This window comes from Tenrec ecaudatus, chromosome 1 (assembly GCF_050624435.1).
Source record: "Tenrec ecaudatus isolate mTenEca1 chromosome 1, mTenEca1.hap1, whole genome shotgun sequence".
NCBI classification, from domain to species: Eukaryota; Metazoa; Chordata; class Mammalia; order Afrosoricida; family Tenrecidae; genus Tenrec; species Tenrec ecaudatus.
The window spans coordinates 79,243,997-79,264,265 of record NC_134530.1 but is presented as its reverse complement, the minus strand read 5'-3'; the positions used below and the strand labels follow the sequence as shown (position 1 = coordinate 79,264,265).

At 46.2% G+C, this 20,269-nt stretch overlaps 1 protein-coding gene across 5 annotated transcripts in view; it reads left to right on the top strand.

The window, feature by feature from the left end:
• Positions 1-13,086: 13,086 nt before the first annotated feature.
• Positions 13,087-20,269, top strand: part of YIPF1 (Yip1 domain family member 1) — a 47,952-nt gene continuing 40,769 nt past the window's right edge. For 4 of the 5 annotated variants that reach the window (XM_075556432.1, XM_075556454.1, XM_075556446.1 and 1 more), the window contains exons 1-3: positions 13,087-13,215; positions 14,482-14,560; positions 16,008-16,171. In XM_075556432.1, coding sequence (XP_075412547.1) covers positions 14,530-14,560; positions 16,008-16,171 — 195 coding nt within the window. In that variant the 5' untranslated portion in view covers positions 13,087-13,215; positions 14,482-14,529. Of the gene's footprint in view, positions 13,216-13,333; positions 13,355-14,481; positions 14,561-16,007; positions 16,172-20,269 lie in introns of those variants that run through there. The other variant, XM_075556438.1, reaches the window with a different exon arrangement.

Below are 20,269 nucleotides of genomic sequence, written 5' to 3'. Positions count from 1 at the left end.
CATGTTGTCAGGAGACACCAGTCTCTGGAGAAGGACATCATACGTTGTAAAGTGGAGGGGACTATTTGGACTGAAAGAGGGACTGACAGGGTGGCAGCAACAATGAGCCCAGGCATCAGAATAACTGAGGATGAGGCAGGAGCAGGCGGTGTTTCGTACTGTGTGCATAGGATCACTATAGGGTGGGAACTGAGTTCATGACATCTAACCGTAGCAACAACACTACGGGAGGAGCCCTCATGGCAGAGTGAGCTGCACATCTGACTGCTAACACGACGGTGGCAGTTTGAAACCACCAGCCACTCCAAGGGAGAAAGATGAGGTTTTCTACACCCATTGTTAGATGCCGTGAGAAATTAAAAGACAACCGTAATGCCTTGATGTCAAATTACAAATTTGGGGTCTTTATGAAGCCCCAGGCTCCAGGAGGACTAGCATCTCTTAAAATCCCCAAAGCCCTAAACAGCAGTCAGGCAGGGTATATAAAGGCAAAAACCCTATCCTGTTTTTCAAGCTGCAAATTACAAAGTTCCAATTGCATCCTATTTTCCACTCTGATTAGCCTAGCTGATGACATAAACGAAAGGTTAGTCTATAATAATATCCTGGAACAAAGTAGAGAGTTATCTGAAGGCTACAAACTTAGGCTGGAAAATTGCCTGGACAGCTTGATAGCAAGTTATCAACAGGGCAGTGGGTTATAGGGGACATGGCCTTAAGGCAAGATGGCATAACGTACACTTCCCTGGGTTGGGTGAGGGGGTAGGCCAGAATATTGGGGTAAGCTGGAACATTCCCCACTGGTCTTACAGGGGAGCGTCTGGATGTCTGGAAGGATTCTCTGGAGCAGTGGTTCTCAACCTGTGGGTCACAACCCCTTTGGGGGTGAACGATCCTTTCACAGGGGTTGCCTAAGACCATTGGAAAACACATTATGATTTACATGACTGTCAGGGGAGTCAGCCCCTAACAAATCGTCACAGGCCTGGCAGGTGCAATTGTACAGTGATAATAAGTAACGATTATAGTAAAGTCAAAGAAAATAGGCGAGAGAGAAATAATGGAGTCAGACACATTTCATAGTAGCACGCTCACCTCAGTTCTGCTTGGTGGTACAGGGCAGGAGAGAGACAGCGAGAGTGATTTATTGCTAACCAAGGCTTATATATCTTTTGGGAGCGTACCAGCCCCCTAATTACAGTCAAGATATACGTCACAAGAAGGGGTTTTACTACAGGTAATACAGTAATGAGAAGGGGGATGGTCTAGGGATTTATACACAATAGGAAGGGGAAGTATTGGGGGTATACATGTGACAAGATGGGCGGATCCTAGATTCATGATGGCAGTTTAACCTTGATTGACCTTGCGCTGGAGACTTCAAGCTTTCAGGGGAAGCAATCCATTGTCCCTAACAGCAAGGAGTGAGCCCCACCTGTTGTGGGAGCAGACTGATGGCTGGATGCCTTCAGGGAGAATATCTCTAAGCTTCTGACATCCCACCATGTGCTGGCAAATAGCCTCTAATGTTTGGCATTTCTTGGGGAGACAAAACTGGGGAAGTCTTTTTATATCCCACACATCATGATTCAGAACAGTAGCAGAATTACAGTTATGAAGTAGCAATGGAATGATTTTATGGTTGGGGTGACCACAACATGAGGAGCTGTATTAAAGGGTTGCAGCATTAGGAAGGTTGAGAACCACTGCTCGTGAGGGGTATACTGAGTGCAGAGAACCATAAGCTTAACAATCAAGCAGGAGCAGATGACATGGAAGAGGGAGTTAAGTATGCATGACCCGACCATGAGGGTGAGCAGAAGGGGGGCTAGGGTTCCAGCTAATCTGGGTAACAGGGTTGTGGCCCAGGGAGACCATTCAATCTTTGATACCGCCCCTCACTGGCTTTGAGTTCTTTTCTATGTTTTTCTACATTCTTTCTTCTATGATGCCAGTGTTGTCTGCATGAAAACAGCACTCCTCTCCTGACGCTGCAGCTGCACGTAGCCCTCCTTGCTTTACGAATGAAAGATCCAATCCCTGTGGTTGGGGAGTGCCCTTTCAGCTAGTGATTCCATCTGGTCTGAGGGCTGGTCAATGGCGTATTCTAAGTGACTTACGTCTGCATTTATACTTTGAGATAACTCCCTAAAATTAGGATCATTTTTAACGAGGGCTGAAAGACCTGTGGCAGTGGAACCCGCCGTCGGAATCCCACCTTGGACACAAGTATGAGGCTGGGCACAGTAAGGCTGGCTGGTGGGTCCTGGGCACACATAAAGACCCTTTCCTGGAGTTCTTTCTCTCCACCTAACAGCCACATTCCCACCCTTGAGGGAATACCTCCAGGGGATGGCACACTGGTGTGGGTTACAAAAAGACTGTTCCCCAGCTGGACTCCCCCAAATATATATGGTAGATTTAGGACACTGCTTGCAACTAATGGTAAATGATTGTCAAGTAACCTCCCTAAAGACACCAGCGAACCAGAGCAACCAGACACCATTGTTTCTCCCACAATAGGTGGGGCTCGCTCCCTGCTGTTACTGACAGAGGATTGCTTCCCCTGAGAGCTCAGGCTCAATAAAGTCTCCAGCTCTAGGGCAATCAAGGTTAGGCCGCCATCATGAATCTGCCCATCTTGTCACATGTATACCCTTAATCCCTCCTCTTCCTATAGTGTGTGTATCCCTAGATCACCCCCCTCCCATTACTGTATTACCTATAGTACAACCGTTTCCTGTGACATATGTCTTTACCTATAATTAGGGGGCTTGCATGTCCCCAAAAGATATATAAGCCTTGGTTAGTAATGAATGACTCTCTCTCCAGCCCTGTACCACCAAGAGGAGCTGAGGTGAGCGTGCTACTGTGAAATGTGTCTGACTGCTTCATTTTACTCTCGCTCCCATCTCCCTTATTCTCTAGGCCTTTACTATAATCTTTACTTATTGTAGCTGTGCAACTGTGCCTGCCGGGCCTGTGATGATTTGTTAGGGGCTGGCCTCCATGACACACTGGGAGGGGACTGGGTTTGGGGTAGAGACATCAGGGGGGTTTAGAGGCTTAAAAGCTTCCAGAGGTCAACTGTAAGGAGATGGGGGTGCCTTGATTGCATTCTTTAGTTACATTAAGTACTATGCTCCAGTCGGTGAGGTTGTCAGCTTTATTGACCACAGAACAACCATATGGGCCCTCAATGAAGAGCCACTCATAGTGGGTAAGGTGCAGGTCAGGGGGCTTAGCGTGGATTTAACACGTATATTAAGCAAAATTAGGAGCATGGACAGACAGTCTTACCTTTAGGGGATCTTATGAGAAGGTGGAAACCTTCCATTAGGCATCTGATGGGGTAGTTTTGAGGTGAGAGCGTGTATCCAGGCATATAGTCTGTTGACCTTGACTGGTGTTGGCGTGGTGAGGATGACAGTGACCGGTCCTTTCCAGCAAGAAATGAGTCCCGAAACAGAAACACTTTACTAACACTGTATCTCTGGGTTGGAACAGATGAGACGGGGACATCTTTGGGAGACTGGAGTCCAGTGTCCCAGAGAGACTGGTACAGCTTCTCTGTTCACCAGCAGCGCCTGTCGTGACTCGAATAAATCATGGGTATGATTATCAGCTTGGTAGTCATCTTGTAGCTTGAAGAGCAACAGGATGGCCTCCCGAACATAATCTCACAAGGAGAAAAATCCCTTTTTGTAAGGTGAACAGTGGGTGCAGAGGAAGGGTGAGTGGGAGGAAACTGGCCCAGTTTTTACCTGTTTCTAAGGAAATTCAGTGAGAACTTCTTTTAGGGGCCTGTTCATCCTCTCAACCTGCCCAGAGCTCTGTGGCCTATAAATGCAGTATAACGTCCGGGTAATTCCAAGCACTTTGGATACAAAAGACTTAGACTGTGATTTCTGGTCCATTGTCTGAGCCCAGACTCTGGGGTGGATGAAATGGGGGAACAGCCTCATGGAAAAGCTTTTTAGTTACTATAATAACAGTTTTAGAACGGGTAGGGAAAGCTTTGACCCAAGAAGAAAAGGTATCTATAAAAACTAACAAGTATTTATACCCAAATGCTGGTGTTTATTTCAATGCAGTCTAATTCCCAGTGCTCCCTGAGTGTGCACCCTTAGACCTGGATACCCAGGGAGGAGGGGCTGGGGTAGAAGGCGCTTGCATGGGTTTTGCATTTACTTGAGCACAAGTGGAGCTCCTAGAGGCTATGTCAGAAGCAATTTGATTTAGATGTGGCATATAATACCTACCTCAAACCAGCTCCATCAGTGTAGACTTCCATAAGTGAGTAGATTGATGTAACCCATTTTAATAAGGAGTGACTCAAAACCTCTGGGACCAAGATCTGTCCATCAGCGAGGACCCATCAGCTGGTAGGTTCTTCTTTAGCCTTTGAATATTTTGCAAATGTTGTTTCTTCAGGAGTATGAGATGGCGCATCTGGGAGAGTTGGAGCTGGCAGAATTACTAGAGTTGGGAGAGTTCCCACTGGTCTTAGGACCACCAATTGGGCTTCTGCATCTGCTGTTCGGTTTCTGTTTGCATATGCCAAATCATTATTTGATATCTTTTGCACTAGACCAGGGCCAAGGTTTTTGGCAACCATATAGCCTTCAATAGGACCAGAATCTCATGTTTGTTTGTTTTTTTTTAATTTTTATTGGGGCCTCGTACAACTCTTATCACAGTCCATACATGCAACCATTGTGTCCAGCACGTTTGTACATACGCTCCCATCATCATTCTCAAAACATTTGCTTTCTACTTGAGCCCTTGGTATCAGCTCCTCATATTTCCCCCTCTCTCCCTGGCCCCCACTCATGAACCCCTGATAATTTATAAATTATTATTATTTTGTCATGTCTTACATATTTGTTCTTAATGTCCTCCTGGCCAAAGTTGAAAGCCCTTTCTCTTTGTATATGGGTCCATTTACATGAGTCATAGAAAATGTATACTTGCTGTCAGTATAAATGATGATGCCCTTTCCTTCTGCCCATTTTAAAACCTGTATTAAATGTATCAATTGTGCTTTTTGAGCTGACATCCCCTGGAGAAGTGCCTGAGACCAAATAATATGGCTTGAGGTGACTACTGCTGCCCCTGAATACCTGGTTCCTTTAGGGACGAAGCTGCTTCAATCAGTGTATAGTACCTCATCTGGTGCCATTACGTCTGTGAAGTCTGGTGGAACCGTCTGAATAGAGTCTATCAGTTGTTGACAGTCGCGCAGGGGTTCCTTTGGGTCTGCATCTGTAAGAAGGCTCACAGGGTTTAAGACAGTAGCCTGTGAAATTTGATGTGAGACCGATCCAGTAAAAGAGCCTGGGTACTGGGTGATGTGGGCATTTGAAATCCATCGGCACTGGTGCACTGCGGTGAAGTGTCTCTACAGCATGTGGGGCAACAAGAGTTCATTCTTGAACCAACGATAACTTATAGCTTCTTTTATCAACAAGGCAGTGGCCGCAATTGCCCACAGGCATGCTGGCCACCCTGTGGATACAGGAGCTACCTGTTTTGATAAATAGGCAACCAGCCTATTCCAAAGTCCTAGTGGCTGAGGACTCCTTTTGCCACCCCCTTTCCTTTGTGAATGACAAGATTAAAGGGTTTAGTGATGTCAGGCAGGGCTAAGGCTAAAGGGTTTAGTGATGTCAGGCAGGGCTAAAGCTCGAGCAGACACAAGGGTCTGTTTTAGTTTTTCAAAGGCTTCTTGCTCCACAGTTGTCCAATTGAAGGGTCCATTTCCTCCTGTAACTGCGTACAGGGGCCTTGAAATTGCAGTAAAACCCAGGATCCACAGTCATATCCCACAGCAACTCTCAGATTTGGTGTTTTGTTTTAGTGTGGGGATTTGCGGCACCATAGCAATACAACTTGGGGGAAAAGTTTGTTTCCCTTCTTGAATGAGGTACCCAGGTCGGAAACTTCAGGTGAGCAAAACAAGGCCTTTTGAGCAGATACCCTGTAGCTCAATGTGTGGAGGATATTTAAGACGATCTCTGTGGCTTCTTTCCAAGTCTGTTTTTCCCTGCTGCTGGCAGAAGGTCATCTACGTACTACGGAAGGGAGCACGGTCATCACAGAGGGCTTCATCAAACAGGGTGGCCGATTTTTGAACCTCTATGGCAGCTAAGCCCAGGTAAGTTGCCCTGCTACCCCAGACTCAGGGTCAGTCCATTCGAAGGCAAAAATAGGTTGATTAACAGGGGTCAGAGGACTGCTAAAGAAAGCGTCTTTTAAATCGAGGACTGTGTAATAATGATGCTGGGCATAGAAGGCCAAGGATGGTATGCGGGTTGGGTACCATGGGGTAGACAGTTTCTACCCGCTTATTAACCTCTCTGAAGGCCTGGACTGGATGATAGTCCTTAGTTGCAGGTTTTAGAACAGGGAGTAAAGGGGCGTTCCAAGGTGACTTACATTTGGTGAGTATACCTTCTTCTAGAAGCTGTCTGATGTGTGGCGTGATTCCCTGTCTGGCGTCCTGGCTCATCAGATAGTGCTTTACCTGAACAGGGGCAACTGTTGCCCTCAGCTGTACAACAATTGGAGGGAGATGCTTAGCCAACCTGGGAGGTTGGTCTCGACCCATACAGCAGGGAACATGGTCTGTAAGTGATGTAGATATGGGGCTTCCTCCCCAGGCGGGTTTGCTGTGTTATTTTTCAACTGCTGTATAGGCTCCCACAAGTGATAATCTTCCAACATTGGACATGTTAATAGTATACATATGAATTGCTTGTGTGGATATGCCATCAGGAAAGACCAATCTCTAGAAAGGACATAATGCTTGAAAAAGTAGATAAGCAGCAAAAATGAGGGGAGCCTTCAATGAGCTGGATTGACATAATAACCACAATAATTGACTCAAACATATTAATGATGAAAACAGCAAAGGACTAAGTGACACTTCATTCTGTTATATAGCGTCAACATGAGCCAGAGCTGACTCAACACCACAAACAATACATTTAACCAAACAGAAATATCAAAATGTAGTCATCCATACAATGGACAAAATGTAGTAATCCATACGATGGAATATTACTCAACAATAAAAATATAAAGAAGTGGTATATCTTCCTACCATGATTGAATCATGAAAACATAACAGTAGGTGAGATAAGGCAGTGACAAAAGGCTTCATGTTATATGATTCCATGTGTATGAAATGTCCAGAGTAGGCAAATGCATAAAGACAGAAAGTGGATTAGTGGTTGCCCAAGACCTATAACTGCCTGTCATTTCCCGAGGCCAAAAAGGGTGATTAAAGGATACACAGGCACCTGAGGACTGGTAGAATACAGAGAGAATTTCTTTTGGAATTTAGTGCTTTCAAAAGCACCATGTGTACAAGGAGAATGAGAAAGTCCTGCACATAGCATGGCAAAATGTGTTCTCAGAAAATACCTGAGGAGATTCTACACCCTAACTTGGATCCCAAATCCCAAATCCCTAAGTGTCGAAGGAGGTCCTTAACACAAGGCCAATGTGGAAATGTTTGGAGAGGTTTGCTTGTTGCTTTCCTATTTTCCTTTGGCGTTCAAGAAATATCTATCAAGACACTAGCGGGATACAGATTAAGAGACAGAGACCTAGCTGGACATAGGCTAAGAAACAGAGTGTGGGAAAATAGAATTTTCCCGTGAACTTAAAAAAAAACCACTCGTATAAGAAATCTTCAATAAAATTAAGCATGCCAGTTGTATGGAGGCTAGAATTTTGTCTTTCAAAAGTGAAAGTATGATATTCCCAGAAAGACAAATGCTGACGGATTTCATTACCAGAAGGCCTATCCCCACAGAAATACTAAAAGGAGGCCTTCCAAGCTGAAAGACATTTTTCCAAGTACAAAACTCTTGATTGACAGGTCTTTTCTTTCAGCCCTTTAAATATATCATCTCACTGCATTCTATCCTCCATGTTACTGAAATGCTTAATCTTACTGAGTTATATATATTAATATATATATTTCATGGGCAAAGAGAAGGTTCAATTTGATTGTATTTTCTGTTTATAATTCTATTTACTATGCCCTTTATGATTCAAAAGACAATTGCATAAAAATGATAAATTTGTGTCATCAGACTTAACATATAAACATGTAATTTGTGACAACCACAAGGTAAAAGGGAGAGGGGAGGTATAGGAACAGAGTGTTTGTTTATATGTTATTAAAGTTAAGTTGGTATCAATTTAAATTAGTTTGTTATAAATTTGGGATATTAATTGTAATCTCTGAGATAACCCCAAAGAAATTTCACTTTCAATATCACAAGTCAAGGCTTGATTTTTTCCCCCTTGAGTTCTTTCAGTTTAATATGATGAATCGGTTCTTCCTTTTAGGTTTTCTAACTCCAGGTCTTTGCACATTTCATCATAACATTTGGCCTTGCCCTCCTCTGCTGCCTTTGAAATTTTCTGTGCGGCTCCTTGACTTCATCAGTTCTTCCATGTGCCTTAGCTACTCAGTGATTAAGAGCAAGTTCAGAATCTCTTCTGACATCCATTTTGATCTTTTCTTTCTATCCTGTCTTTTTAATGACCTATTGCTTTCTTCATGTATGATATTCTTCTTGATGTCTTCCAAGAACTCTCCAGATTTTTTGTCCTTAGTGTTCAATGCATCCAATCTGGTCTTGCGATGATCTCAAGATTCAAGGTCACATATGGGCTCTCGTGGACTTGCTTTAATTTTTTTCAACTTCAGCCTCAAATTATTATTTTTTTTTTCATTTTTTTCTCTTTTCTTCTTTTACATTTTATTAGGGACTCATACAACTCTTACCACAATCCACACATATACATACATCAACTGTATAAAGCACATCCATACATTCCCTGCCCCAATCATTCTCAAGGCATTTGCTCTCCACTTAAGCCCCTTGCATCAGGTCCTCTTTTTTTCCCCCTCCTCCCTCCCCCTTCCCCCCTCCCTCATATGCCCTTGGTAATTTATACATCGTTGTTTTGTCATATCTTGCCCTATCCGGAGTCTCCCTTCCCCCTTCTCTGCTGTCCCTCTCCCAGGGATGAGGTCACATGTGGATCCTTGTAATCAGTTCCCCCTTTCCAACCCACTCGCCCTCCACTCTCCCCGCATCGTCCCTCACACCTTGGTCCTGAAGGTATCATCCACCCTGGATTCCCTGTACCTCCAACCCTCATATGCACCAGTGTACAGCCTCTGTCCTATCCAGCCCTGCAAGGTAGAATTCGGATCATGGTAGTTGGGGGGAGGAAGCATCCAGGATCCGGGGGAAAGCTGTGTTCTTCATCGATACTACCTCACACCCTAATTAACCCATCTCCTCTCCTAAACCCCTCTATGAGGGGATCTCCGTTGGTCGACACTTGGGCCTTGGGTCTCCACTCTGCACTTCCCCCTTCATTTAATATGATATATATATACATATATATACATACATATATACATATATACACATACATACACACACTTATATCTTTTTTTTTTGCATGATGCCTTATACCTGGTCCCTTGGGCACCTCGTGATCGCACTGGCCGGTTTGCTTCTTCCATGTGGGCTTATTTGCTTCTGAGCTAGATGGCCGCTTGTTCACCTTCAAGCCTTTAAGACCCCAGACACTATCTCTTTTGATAGCCGGGCACCATCAGCTTTCTTCACCACATTTGCTTATGCACCCATTTGTCTTCAGCGATCCTATCATGGAGGTGTGCAGTCAATGATATGATTTTTTGTTCTTTGATGCCTGGTAACTGATCCCTTTGGGACCACTCGCTCACTCAGGCTAGTGTGTTCTTCCATGTGGACTTTGTTGCTTCTGAGCTAGATGGCTGCTTGTTTATCTTCAAGCCTTTAAGACCCCAGTCACTATCTCTTTTGATAGCCGGGCACCATCAGCTTTCTTCACCACATTTACTTGTTCACTCACTTTGGCTCCAGCCGTTGTGTCGGGAGAGTGAGCATCACAGAGTTCCAATTTAATAAAAGAAGGTATTTATGCATTGAGGGAGTGTTTGAGTAGAGGCCCAAGGTCCTTCCGCCACCTTAATACTTGACCTATAAATATAGACACATAGATCTATTTCCCCATCCTCCTATATATATTTGCATGTACATGTCTTTGTCTAGACCTCTATGAATGCCCTTTGACTCCTAGCTCTTTCCTCCATCTCCCTTGACTTTCCTCCTGCCCTACTACCATGCTTCATCGCCACCTGTCAGCCTCAAATTATATATGAGCAATTGATGGTCAGTTCCACAGTCAGCCCCTTGCTTGGTTTTAGCTGCTGATAATTGAGATGCTCCATAATTTCTTCCCGTGGATGTAGCAATTTGATTCCTGTGTGTTCCATCTGGAGATGTCTATGTGTGTAGTTGCCATTTGTGTTGTTGAAAAACAAGGTATTTGCTATGAATGAGTTGTTAGTCTTGCAAACTTCTATCATGAGATCTCCAACTTTGTTTCTATCACCATATTTTCGAACTACTGTTTTTTCCTCTTTGTTTTAAACTTCTGTATTCCAATTGCCAATAATTATCAATGCATCTTGATTGCATGTTTATCATCTTCTGAGTGACATGTCAGTAGAATTCTTCAATTTCTTTCTCACTACTATAGGGGTTGGTGTCTAAATTTAAATAATAGTCATATTGATGGATTTCCTTGAAGGCAGATAGATATAATCCTATCACAGGAAGCACTGGACTTCAAGATAGATCTGCAATGTCCTTTTTGACAATGAATGCAACACCCTTCCTCTTGATTGTGTCATTCCTGACATAGTAAACATCTGGTTTTCTCATTCAACATGGCCGATACTAGCTCTAGTTCAGCTCACTAGTACCTACGATATCCATCTTTACACATGCCATTTCATTTTGATGACCTACAAGTTTCCTAGATTCAAACTTAGTACATTCTAAGTTCTGATTATTAGATTTTTTTCAGCAGTTTCTCTCACCTCCACCAGCAAACGAAGATCCAGAAGCTTCCAAGCCCACAAGCTTTACTCCATTCACCTCACATGGTTGAGAAAGCAGCTCCTCCTCAGTCATAGTTCCAGGGCCTTCGGAATTGAGGGGCACATCTTCCGAGACTATTGCTGACAATGTTCTCCTTCCACTCATTAGGCCTTCTGTATCTGACAGTGTTTCAATGCTATGCATACTGATTATTAATAGATTTCTGTAGCTCTTTTGTCTCCTTTTGAGTGCCATCAGGAAATGAGGGTTCTGAAGGACTTAGTCCCATAGGCTAATTACTGTGTTCACATTACCATTGTCCAATTTACTTTGAGAATGCAGCTCTTCCTCAGTCATAGTCATTAGTCCTTCAACATCTGAAAATGATTCGATGCTATAAAGTTTTCATCAGCTAATTTCGCTGAAGAGGACAGCTGATTTCTTCTTCAGTCTGTTTTGAGTCTGGAAGCTCTGCCGAAACCTGTTCACTTTGAATGACCCTGCTGGCATTTGAAATGCCAGTGACATCTATTCAAGCATCACAACAACACACAAGCCACAAGAGTTTAACTCTTCCTCCCCAAAATAAAAACAATAAACAAATCGCATTGCCATCCAATTGATCTGATTCATAGTGACCTTATATAGGGCTTCATAGGATGTAACTCTTGAAGGGGACAGATACCCCCTTCTTTCTTTCCTGATTGGCTTGTGGGTTTGAAGCACCAACCTTGCAGTTATCAGTTCCACACTGTGTTAGCTTGGGTGGACTAGAGAAACAAATTCATAGACATTCATATGTATATAAGAAAGAGCTTTATATAAGAGAGAAATTGTATAGTAAGAAAACATCCCAGCCCAATCCAGATCAAGTCCATAATTCTGATATTAGCCCATATGTCCAATACAAAGCTATAAATTCCTCTTCAGACTCATGAAACACATGCAAGATGCTGAATGCAGGGCAATCACAGGCCAGTGGGTGGAATGTCTTGGGGATCCAGTGGCGGTAGAAGCATCTCAGCGCTGGTGTGGTTCTCCACATGGCTCTGGCCACATCTGTGTAGCTCCATCAGGCAGGTTGTCAGGAATGTCTCACAGGGAGTGAGTCTGTATCTCTAAGCACCTTCAAATGAGGTCATTGAGCTGCAACCTGACAGTTTAATAAACTCCACCCCTTCACTAGTATGTCTCAAATTGACAACAGATTATGTAACTACCACACACACTTACCAGACCGTGCCACAGACTTACCTCGTGGAAAATGCCCCCTTGATCATGGTGATCTTTCAAGAACAATCTCCATGGGCTCAAAGTGACATTAGCTACTGGGACGACTAGACAGGAACCTTAGGGGGCTGTGAGTTTATGTCAAGGCGCGGGGCGGGACAATTCAGAACAGGCAGGTGAGCTGGTTGCACGGTTTGATCAGTGTTACTGAACTGATCCTGCAGTGACGGTTGAATTGGTGGATGTTTTGCTGTATACTCTCCACAACAGTAGCATGATAACTTCAAAAAGGGAGAGCGACATTTTATGAGAGCCAACGGGGTGAAAACAGGAGGCGTGGCAAACGGTCTCTCATCCATTTCCTCTGAGACTCATCCTCGGGTGGTGGGTCTCTGCCTATTGGAGGTGGTGGTCAGGTACGTGGGGAGCTAGAGGGTTAAGTGGTACCTACCCTGACTGCACCCCGTCCGTCCTCCATGCCCGCCCTGGGCAGAAGGTGGACTCTGCCGGCAGAGACAAGAACTTCTGTGCTGGGTCTGTTCTGATTCCTAAGGGTGCTCGGACGAACTAACATTATCCTGTCCTTAACCATTCATTCCTCAAACCACAAAATCATGCACTCCCTCAGTTTTATGCCCCCAAAGGTGACGGTGACACTGGTCGACGCCTCCCGCCCCCGCCCCTTTTCATTTTAAAGTTTATTGTCAAGTCCAGACGAGAAAAGATATATGCAAACAGCAAGAAAGCCCAGCCATCGGGAGCGAAGCCTGCAGAGCAGGGCCCGGGCGGCGAAGCAGCGCTTCCGGTGCCTCTGCCCGCGGAGCGCGGGAGCGAGTCTGCGCCGGCGCGGCGGTCTCTTTAAGGGGCGGGGCTCCGCCCGGAGGAGGCGGGGCTCCGCCCGGAGGGGGCGGGGCAGCCCCGCCCCGGACCTCCGGCTTCCGGCTACTGCGTGGGAGAGTAACCTGCGCGCAGCGTCGCAGGCGGCATCCTTCCCGGGACCCGCGGGACGCCGCGCAAGGTGAGGCGGCCGGGCCTGCGGGGCCTCTGCGGGCGGACCGGACCGGACCGGAGCGTCTGCCGCCCGGGCCGCGTGGCCTGCGCCTCTCCCGGAGACGTTGCCCCGGCTTCCGGGACAGCTCCGCCCAAGACCCACCTGGGTTCGTGGTTCCCTTCACTGCAGGGCCCGTCACCGTCACCAGTTAATTGCCTTCGCCCTGCGCTCAGCGCCTATATGCGCTGCCCTTACTAATGCCCCCGACAGCCCGGCTAGGAGGTACTATTACGAACCCATTTTTCAGATGAGGGCACTGAGGCCCCGAGGAGCCCAAAGCAGCAGAAGCACTCGTCAAGCCCAGGTCTGTCTGACCCCACAGGCTGATCTGCTGTGGCTCTTCTGCCCTTCCCTTCAGCTGCCGCCTTCCAACGTCAGCCTGCCTTTCTCAGCCGCCCGTCTCCAGACCAGCCCTAAGCACGAAGCCTCGTGGGTGAAATCAGATGCAACCTTTCACGCTCAGGATTTTGTTGTTGGGTGCCACCCAGTGGGTGCTGACTCACAGCGACCCCCAAAAAGAGACCCCGGCCCAGCCCTGTGTCATCCTCACAATCGTGCTTAATGTTTGAGCGCAGCCGTGCAGCCGCTTGTGTCAATCCATCTTGCCCGCCTCTCCACCTGACCAAGCGGGATGCCCTTTGTCCAGGGACTGTTGTCTCCGGATGACATGAGTTTGTGAGACCAGTCCTGCCATCCTTGCCATCTGCGGAGCAGTCTGGCTGTTCCTTTGGCAGCCCATGCCATCCACTCTTCTTCGGTGTTCCTTCGGCAGTGCCCAACTTGTGCATGCATACGATCCGATGGAGAATACCTTGGCTTGGGTCAGGCGCACCTTAGTCCTCGAAGTAACATCCGACTGTTCAACACTTTAAAGTTTACTTTCCATTTTCCCCCTTTCTTACAATAGTGTTAATAACAAAAAACTCAAAACTCACTCCCATCCACTCAGTGCTGATTCATTGTGACCCCTCTGGGTTTCTGCTTAAGGGAGTAGAAAGCCCAGTCTTTCTTCCTTGGGGCTGCTAACTGGTTTTGAACTGCTGACCATTCAGACGGCAGCCCAACAATTAGTCACCGTTTCCCTAGGGCTCCTAGTTTTAATTATCTGATGCTGAGTATGTTTTAATAAACCCCACTGGAAAAGTTCGTAAGAGAGAGCAGTGCCATTTCTAGTGCTAAGATGATTGCAGATACTTTATCTTGTTATTCCATTACGTTTTTTTTTCTTTTTAGACCCTTACAAATTTCTTCTTAATAATTGATTGAAGACCCACTGGCTGAATGGCAGCTGTAGATGACTTGCAGTTCGAAGGTACATGTTTCCCACAATCGTGGCAGCAGATTTTCACTGGTATACTGGTGCATACCTTAAAGAAAATTATTTCAAAGATCTTACAAAGGTCTCCTGTTGACTGTGTTCAAGGTTTTCTCTTTGCCCACAACAGTTTTTCTTGTTTTTCAGATTCTGATAAGCAGGCAAACCCACTGCCACTGCCCATTCTGACTCCTCGTGACCCAGTAGGACAGAGTAGAACTGCTCTTTGTTGAGACTAAATCATTCTGGGAGCAGAGAGCCTCATCTTTTTCCCGTGGAGTGACTGGTGTGCTTAATCAGCGGCTTTGGTAGCTGGCAACCCAGTGCTTAACCTACAGCGTGCCGCCAGGGCTCTGTAGATGGTGGCCGCTCCATCCGTAAACTTAGTGCACCGATTATAGAACATGTTTGTGCCATTCCGCCTCCCGTTCAACAGATATTTATTGAGCATCTCCTTTGTGATTGGAATCGCAGTAGACACTGGAGATAAAACGATAAAGTAGAATTTGATACACCTAGAAAACCAAGTAATTGGCAGAAAGGATCACCTTGAGTAAGTGGTAAAGCCAGGATTTAAACCCGGCAGCCTGGCTCCACAGGCTCCACAGGCTGCCTCTCTACTACCAGAGGGAGAGACAGGATGACCAAGGTGAGAGCCAGCTCCATCTTCACAATACATGCTGCCATGACTATCCCTGGCAGTAGGTAGAGAGGGGGGAACCACACCAGAATGTCTGTGTTGGCTTTTGGATGAGGGCACCAAGGCTGATAAACAGTTTTATTGGCACATAATGTACGTACCATACGATTCAGTGCTTTCAATATATTGAGGAGAGTTGTGTAATCATCACCACAATCAGTTTTAGAACATTTCCTTCACTCTTGTACCCATTATTATTAGATTCCCTTTACCCCCAACCTCCCCTGCCATTCGCTTAAGGGACTCATAATCTAATGACTTGTCAAGACTGATTTTTCTATAGTTTCTACTTTCATTTTTGTCTCTATAATTTTAAAAGTGATTATTATATACATCATTGGAAGAAATAACTCATTAAACTTCTTTGAACTTGGATCAAAGATGAGCTCTAGATTGGATGCTAGCTGTGGGGCAGATACTCTGCAGGGGACTTTATGTAGGTAATATCTCTAATGCTCCCCAAACTTCCTAAAGTCGATCCTATTCTTCCCATTGTACAGCTGAGAAGACTGAGGCTTATAGAGATTAGTAAGTAACAGAGCCAGGACTAAGGCCCAGGTCTGACGCCAAATTCTCGCTTCCTCATTTTCCTGGGTCGGCCTGGTTTCTGGATGGGATTTTCCCCAGAGAACCAGACAACGTCTACAGCAGAGCTGAGCTGGCAGCAGCATGGCTTTCAGTGAGGAGGCAGGCATTTCCGGTGTGGGACGGTCTCCGATGCCCTTGTCCTCTGCTTGGTCTCAGAATTCGGTGATGCAGCTACTTCTCTAGCAGCAAGCCCAGATGAGACCACGATAAGCATTGAGGATCCCAGCGAAACCCCAAAGCCTCAGCCTGGAACCCCAAGAGGCTCAAGGAGAGAAGAGGATGATGAGTTACTGGGGAACGACGACTCTGACAAAACCGAGGTTTGACTTGTCTTTGGAGTGTTATTTTTTTATACTTTCTAACCGTGGGCTCCCGCATAGATTCACCATCCACTGTGTGCCAGGTTCAGTACCACGCAGTGGCAGCACAAGGTGAATCAGGCGTGGCCTCTGCCTTGGTGGGCGAGGGAAACGCGGCACACAGGGCATTAGTACTCACAGGACGTGCAGTGGGAGAGGGAAACGGGGCCATGGGAATGAAAAGGAGGGAATTAAGGAAGGCTTCCAGGAGGCAGTGACCCTAAAATGAAACTCGATGGAAAGTGTGTGACTTAGCCAGGGGAAGAGGGCGGGGAAGGGTGATCTAGGCTAAGGGAATGGTTTTCGGGGCAATTTAGAGACATGAAAGATAAGATACAGACAGGAGAGCCAAAACTTGGACCCCCTGGAAGCAAAGCAGAGGTGAAGACAAGAGATGAGCCGGAGCTCAACCTCAGACACCAAGACCAGACCCCGTGGCATCCGGGCTGTTCCGACTCAGCAACTCGCAAGGACAGAGTAACACCGCCCAGGCTGTCAGTCTTCACGGGAGCAGAAAGCCTCGTCACTTGCTTGTAGAGCGTCTGGTGCATTTGAATCTGTGACCCTGTTAGCAGCGCAGGGTGTAACCCACTACCTACTAGAGCTCCTTAAACTCAGCCTAATGAGTATGAATTATATTCTGAAAAAAAGGGGACTGCTGGAAGGTTCTGAGCAGCATGGCTGGAGAGCTAAGATGTGGGTCTGCAGAGTCCGAATTGGTGGGAGACAGCTGAAATGGCTACTTTGGTGAAGATGGAAGTAGAGTTGGGCAGGGGGCAGACTGGGGAAAGGGTAAGGCATGGGGAAAGAGGAGTCTAGGGAGATGTCTAGGTTCCTGAACTGGTTGCAGTTTTAGGTGGCTGCGCTTGATCACAAAGGTATATTTTCATGTATGCCCTTGTTATGTTCCAGAAAAGTAAGATTTCTATTCATGCTTTATAGATCAAACCCTGATGGCAGCGGACTAGCGGCACACTCAGTTTATAGCAGCCGTCCGCACACTTAGTGAACTGTCAGGCCTCTTGGATGCTAGGGGTCTTTGTGAAACTCTGAGATAATTAAATGCAAAACTTTATGCGAACCTTGATACCATTCTAGCCTAGGGATTGTGGCAAAGTTGAGACCTGAGTTTGCCTCCTGGTCCTGCCAGTAGTATTAGCGGTGTGACCTTGGGTGTGGTACTTTGACTTCCCTCAGCTGGGTTTCCACATCTGGAAATAGGAGAAGACAACATGTGGACCATATCCATGATCATCACAAAGCTAACACTTATGCAGTGGTTAACAGCTGCCGGCTACCAGTTAATGATCCCTACTTGGATTCTCTCACTCCATCCTCAAAAAACCTCCAAGAACCAGGCACTATTATTAGTCCCCTTTTCGCCGTGAGAACCCCGAGAAGTAGAGTTCAAGCGGCTCTCCCCAGGACACGCAGAAGGCAGGCAGCACACAGGGACTTCCGCGTGCTTGTCAGAGTGGCTGGTGTCTTCAAGATGCAGACGCGGTCATTAGACTAGCCGAACCATAGCAGACAAAACAACTTAAAAATGAAAAATCTGTCCCTATGATTGAGAAGAGGGTGCCAGCATTTCACAATGGAGGCAGAATTCTTTGGCCTGGTGCTTGGTGTTCTGCTGCTTACTAACTTGTTCGTGTTAGGGTTGGCAAGAATGGTCAGTGTCCCCTCTCCCACCCTCCTCCCCTGCACAAGCTCACTGCTGTCCTCAGCACCAGACTACCTGCCGTGGCAGACTGCCCATTATGGAGGGAGGCAGCCTGTGCCATCGTGGGCCGCCTCAGTGGGAAGGTCTTCCCTCTGCGGTGGACACCAGCAATGCGCATCTGTCCTTCTGCAAAGCTGCTCAGAGTCAGTCGGAATCTTCCAATGCCTGAGTGATCTTCAGATATCCGAAGATGCCAGTCAGGATTCCTGGTACTGTGCCTGTTCTCCGCCACTGAAGAGCCATGCTATGGGGAGGGCACAATACTCCCGGGTGCCTCTTCTAACTCGTCATTGTTTTAATGTCACAGCAGTAATATTTTAAGCTTGGAGTGCTTTAGAATAAATGAAAATAACTAGATGTCTCAGAATTTGGATGGTAACAGTGGTAAGGGTCTTGAGGAGCCAGCGGAAGGAAAGACGTGTGTGTGTGTGCGCGCGTGCAAAATATATATATATGTATATATATATATATATGGACTTCAAACATTTTGAGGGGAAATGAAATTCAGAGATAATGAAATTTTCCATAAACTTTTTGATAAACAATTGTTCATCTCTAATTACCAATAATAAACAGAACCAACCAGTTGCTGTCAAGTCGATTCCAACTCCCAGCAACCCCATGCATTGTCATATAGGGTTTTCAAGACTGTGAATGTTCAGCAGCATCTTGCCAGGCCTTCCTTCTGAGGCACTTCTGGGTGCCCTTCAGTGAGCAGTCTGTCATACTTGCTGTTTGCACCTCCCAGGGCTCCCTAAAATATTTCAGCAAAACTTCCCTATAATCCCATAAGGCAGTCCTTGGGTGATACAAATGGTTAAACGCTCAACTACTAGATCACTGCTTCCCAAAGGGGCTGATACTGCCCCCAGGGGGCTGCTGAATAACCCAGGGAGGCTACAAAAGCCGAAGCCTACCCACTATCACTACCCCGGATTATGAGTTACAGTACTCAGGGCCGCGGAGTAATATATCCCGGTGTACATTTTTTCTGCAAAGGGAGCTGTCGGTCTGATAAGTTTGTTTTTTTTTTTAAAACATTTTATTAGGGGCTCATACAACTCTTATCACAGTCCATACATATACATACATCAATTGTATAAAGCACATCTGTACATTCTTTGCCCTGATCATTTTCTTTTCTTTCTTTTTTTTCCCCCTTTTCTTCTTTTACATTTTATTAGGGACTCATACAACTCTTATCACAATCCATACATCAATTGTATAAAGCACATCCATACATTCCCCGCCCCAATCATTCTCAAAGCATTTGCTCTCCACTTAAGCCCTTTGCATCAGGTCCTCTTTTTTTTCCCCTCCCTCCCCGCTCCCCCTCCCTCATGTGCCCTTTGTAATTTATACATCGTTATTTTGTCATATCTTGCTCTATATCCGGAGTCTCCCTTCCCCGCCTTCTCTGCCGTCCCTCTCCCAGGGAGGAGGTCACATGTGAATCCCTGTAATCAGTTCCCCCTTTCCAACCCACTCACCCTCCACTCTCCCAGCATCGCCCCTCACACCCTTGGTCCTGAAGGTATCATCCACCCTGGATTCCCTGTGCCTCCAGCCCTCATATGTACCAGTGTACAACCTCTGCCCTATCCAGCCCTGCAAGGTAGAATTCGGATCATGGTAGTTGGGGGGAGGAAGCATCCAGGATCTGGGGGAAAGCTGTGCGCTTCGTCGGTACTACCTTGCACCCTGACTGACCCATCTCCTCTCCTAAACCCCTCTATGAGGGGACCTCCAGTGGCCGACACTTGGGCCTTGGGTCTCCACTCTGCACTTCCCCCTTCATTCAATGTGGTATATATACACACACACACACACACACACATTCTTTTTTTTGTGTGCATGATGCCTTATACCTGGTCCCTTTGGCACCTCGTGATTGCACTGGCTGGTGTGCTTCTTCCATGTGGGCTTTTTTGCTTCTGAGCTAGATAGCCGCTTGTTTATCTTCAAGCCTTTAAGACCCCAGTCACTATCTCTTTTGATAGCCGGGCACCATCAGCTTTCTTCACCACATTTACTTATTCACCCACTTTGGCTTCAGCAGTTGTGTCGGGAGAGTGAGCATCATAGAGTACCAATTTAATAAACGAAAGTATTCATGCATTGAGGGAGTGCTTGAGTAGAGGCCCAAGGTCCTTCCGCCACCTTAATATTAAACCTATAAATGTAGACAATTAGATCTATTTCCCCATCCTCATATGTATGTTTGCATGTACACGTCTTTGTCTAGACCTCCATAAGTGCCCCTTGACTCCCAGCTCCTTCCTCCATCTCCCTTGACTTTCCTCCTGCCCCACCACCATGCTCCGACCCCACCTGGG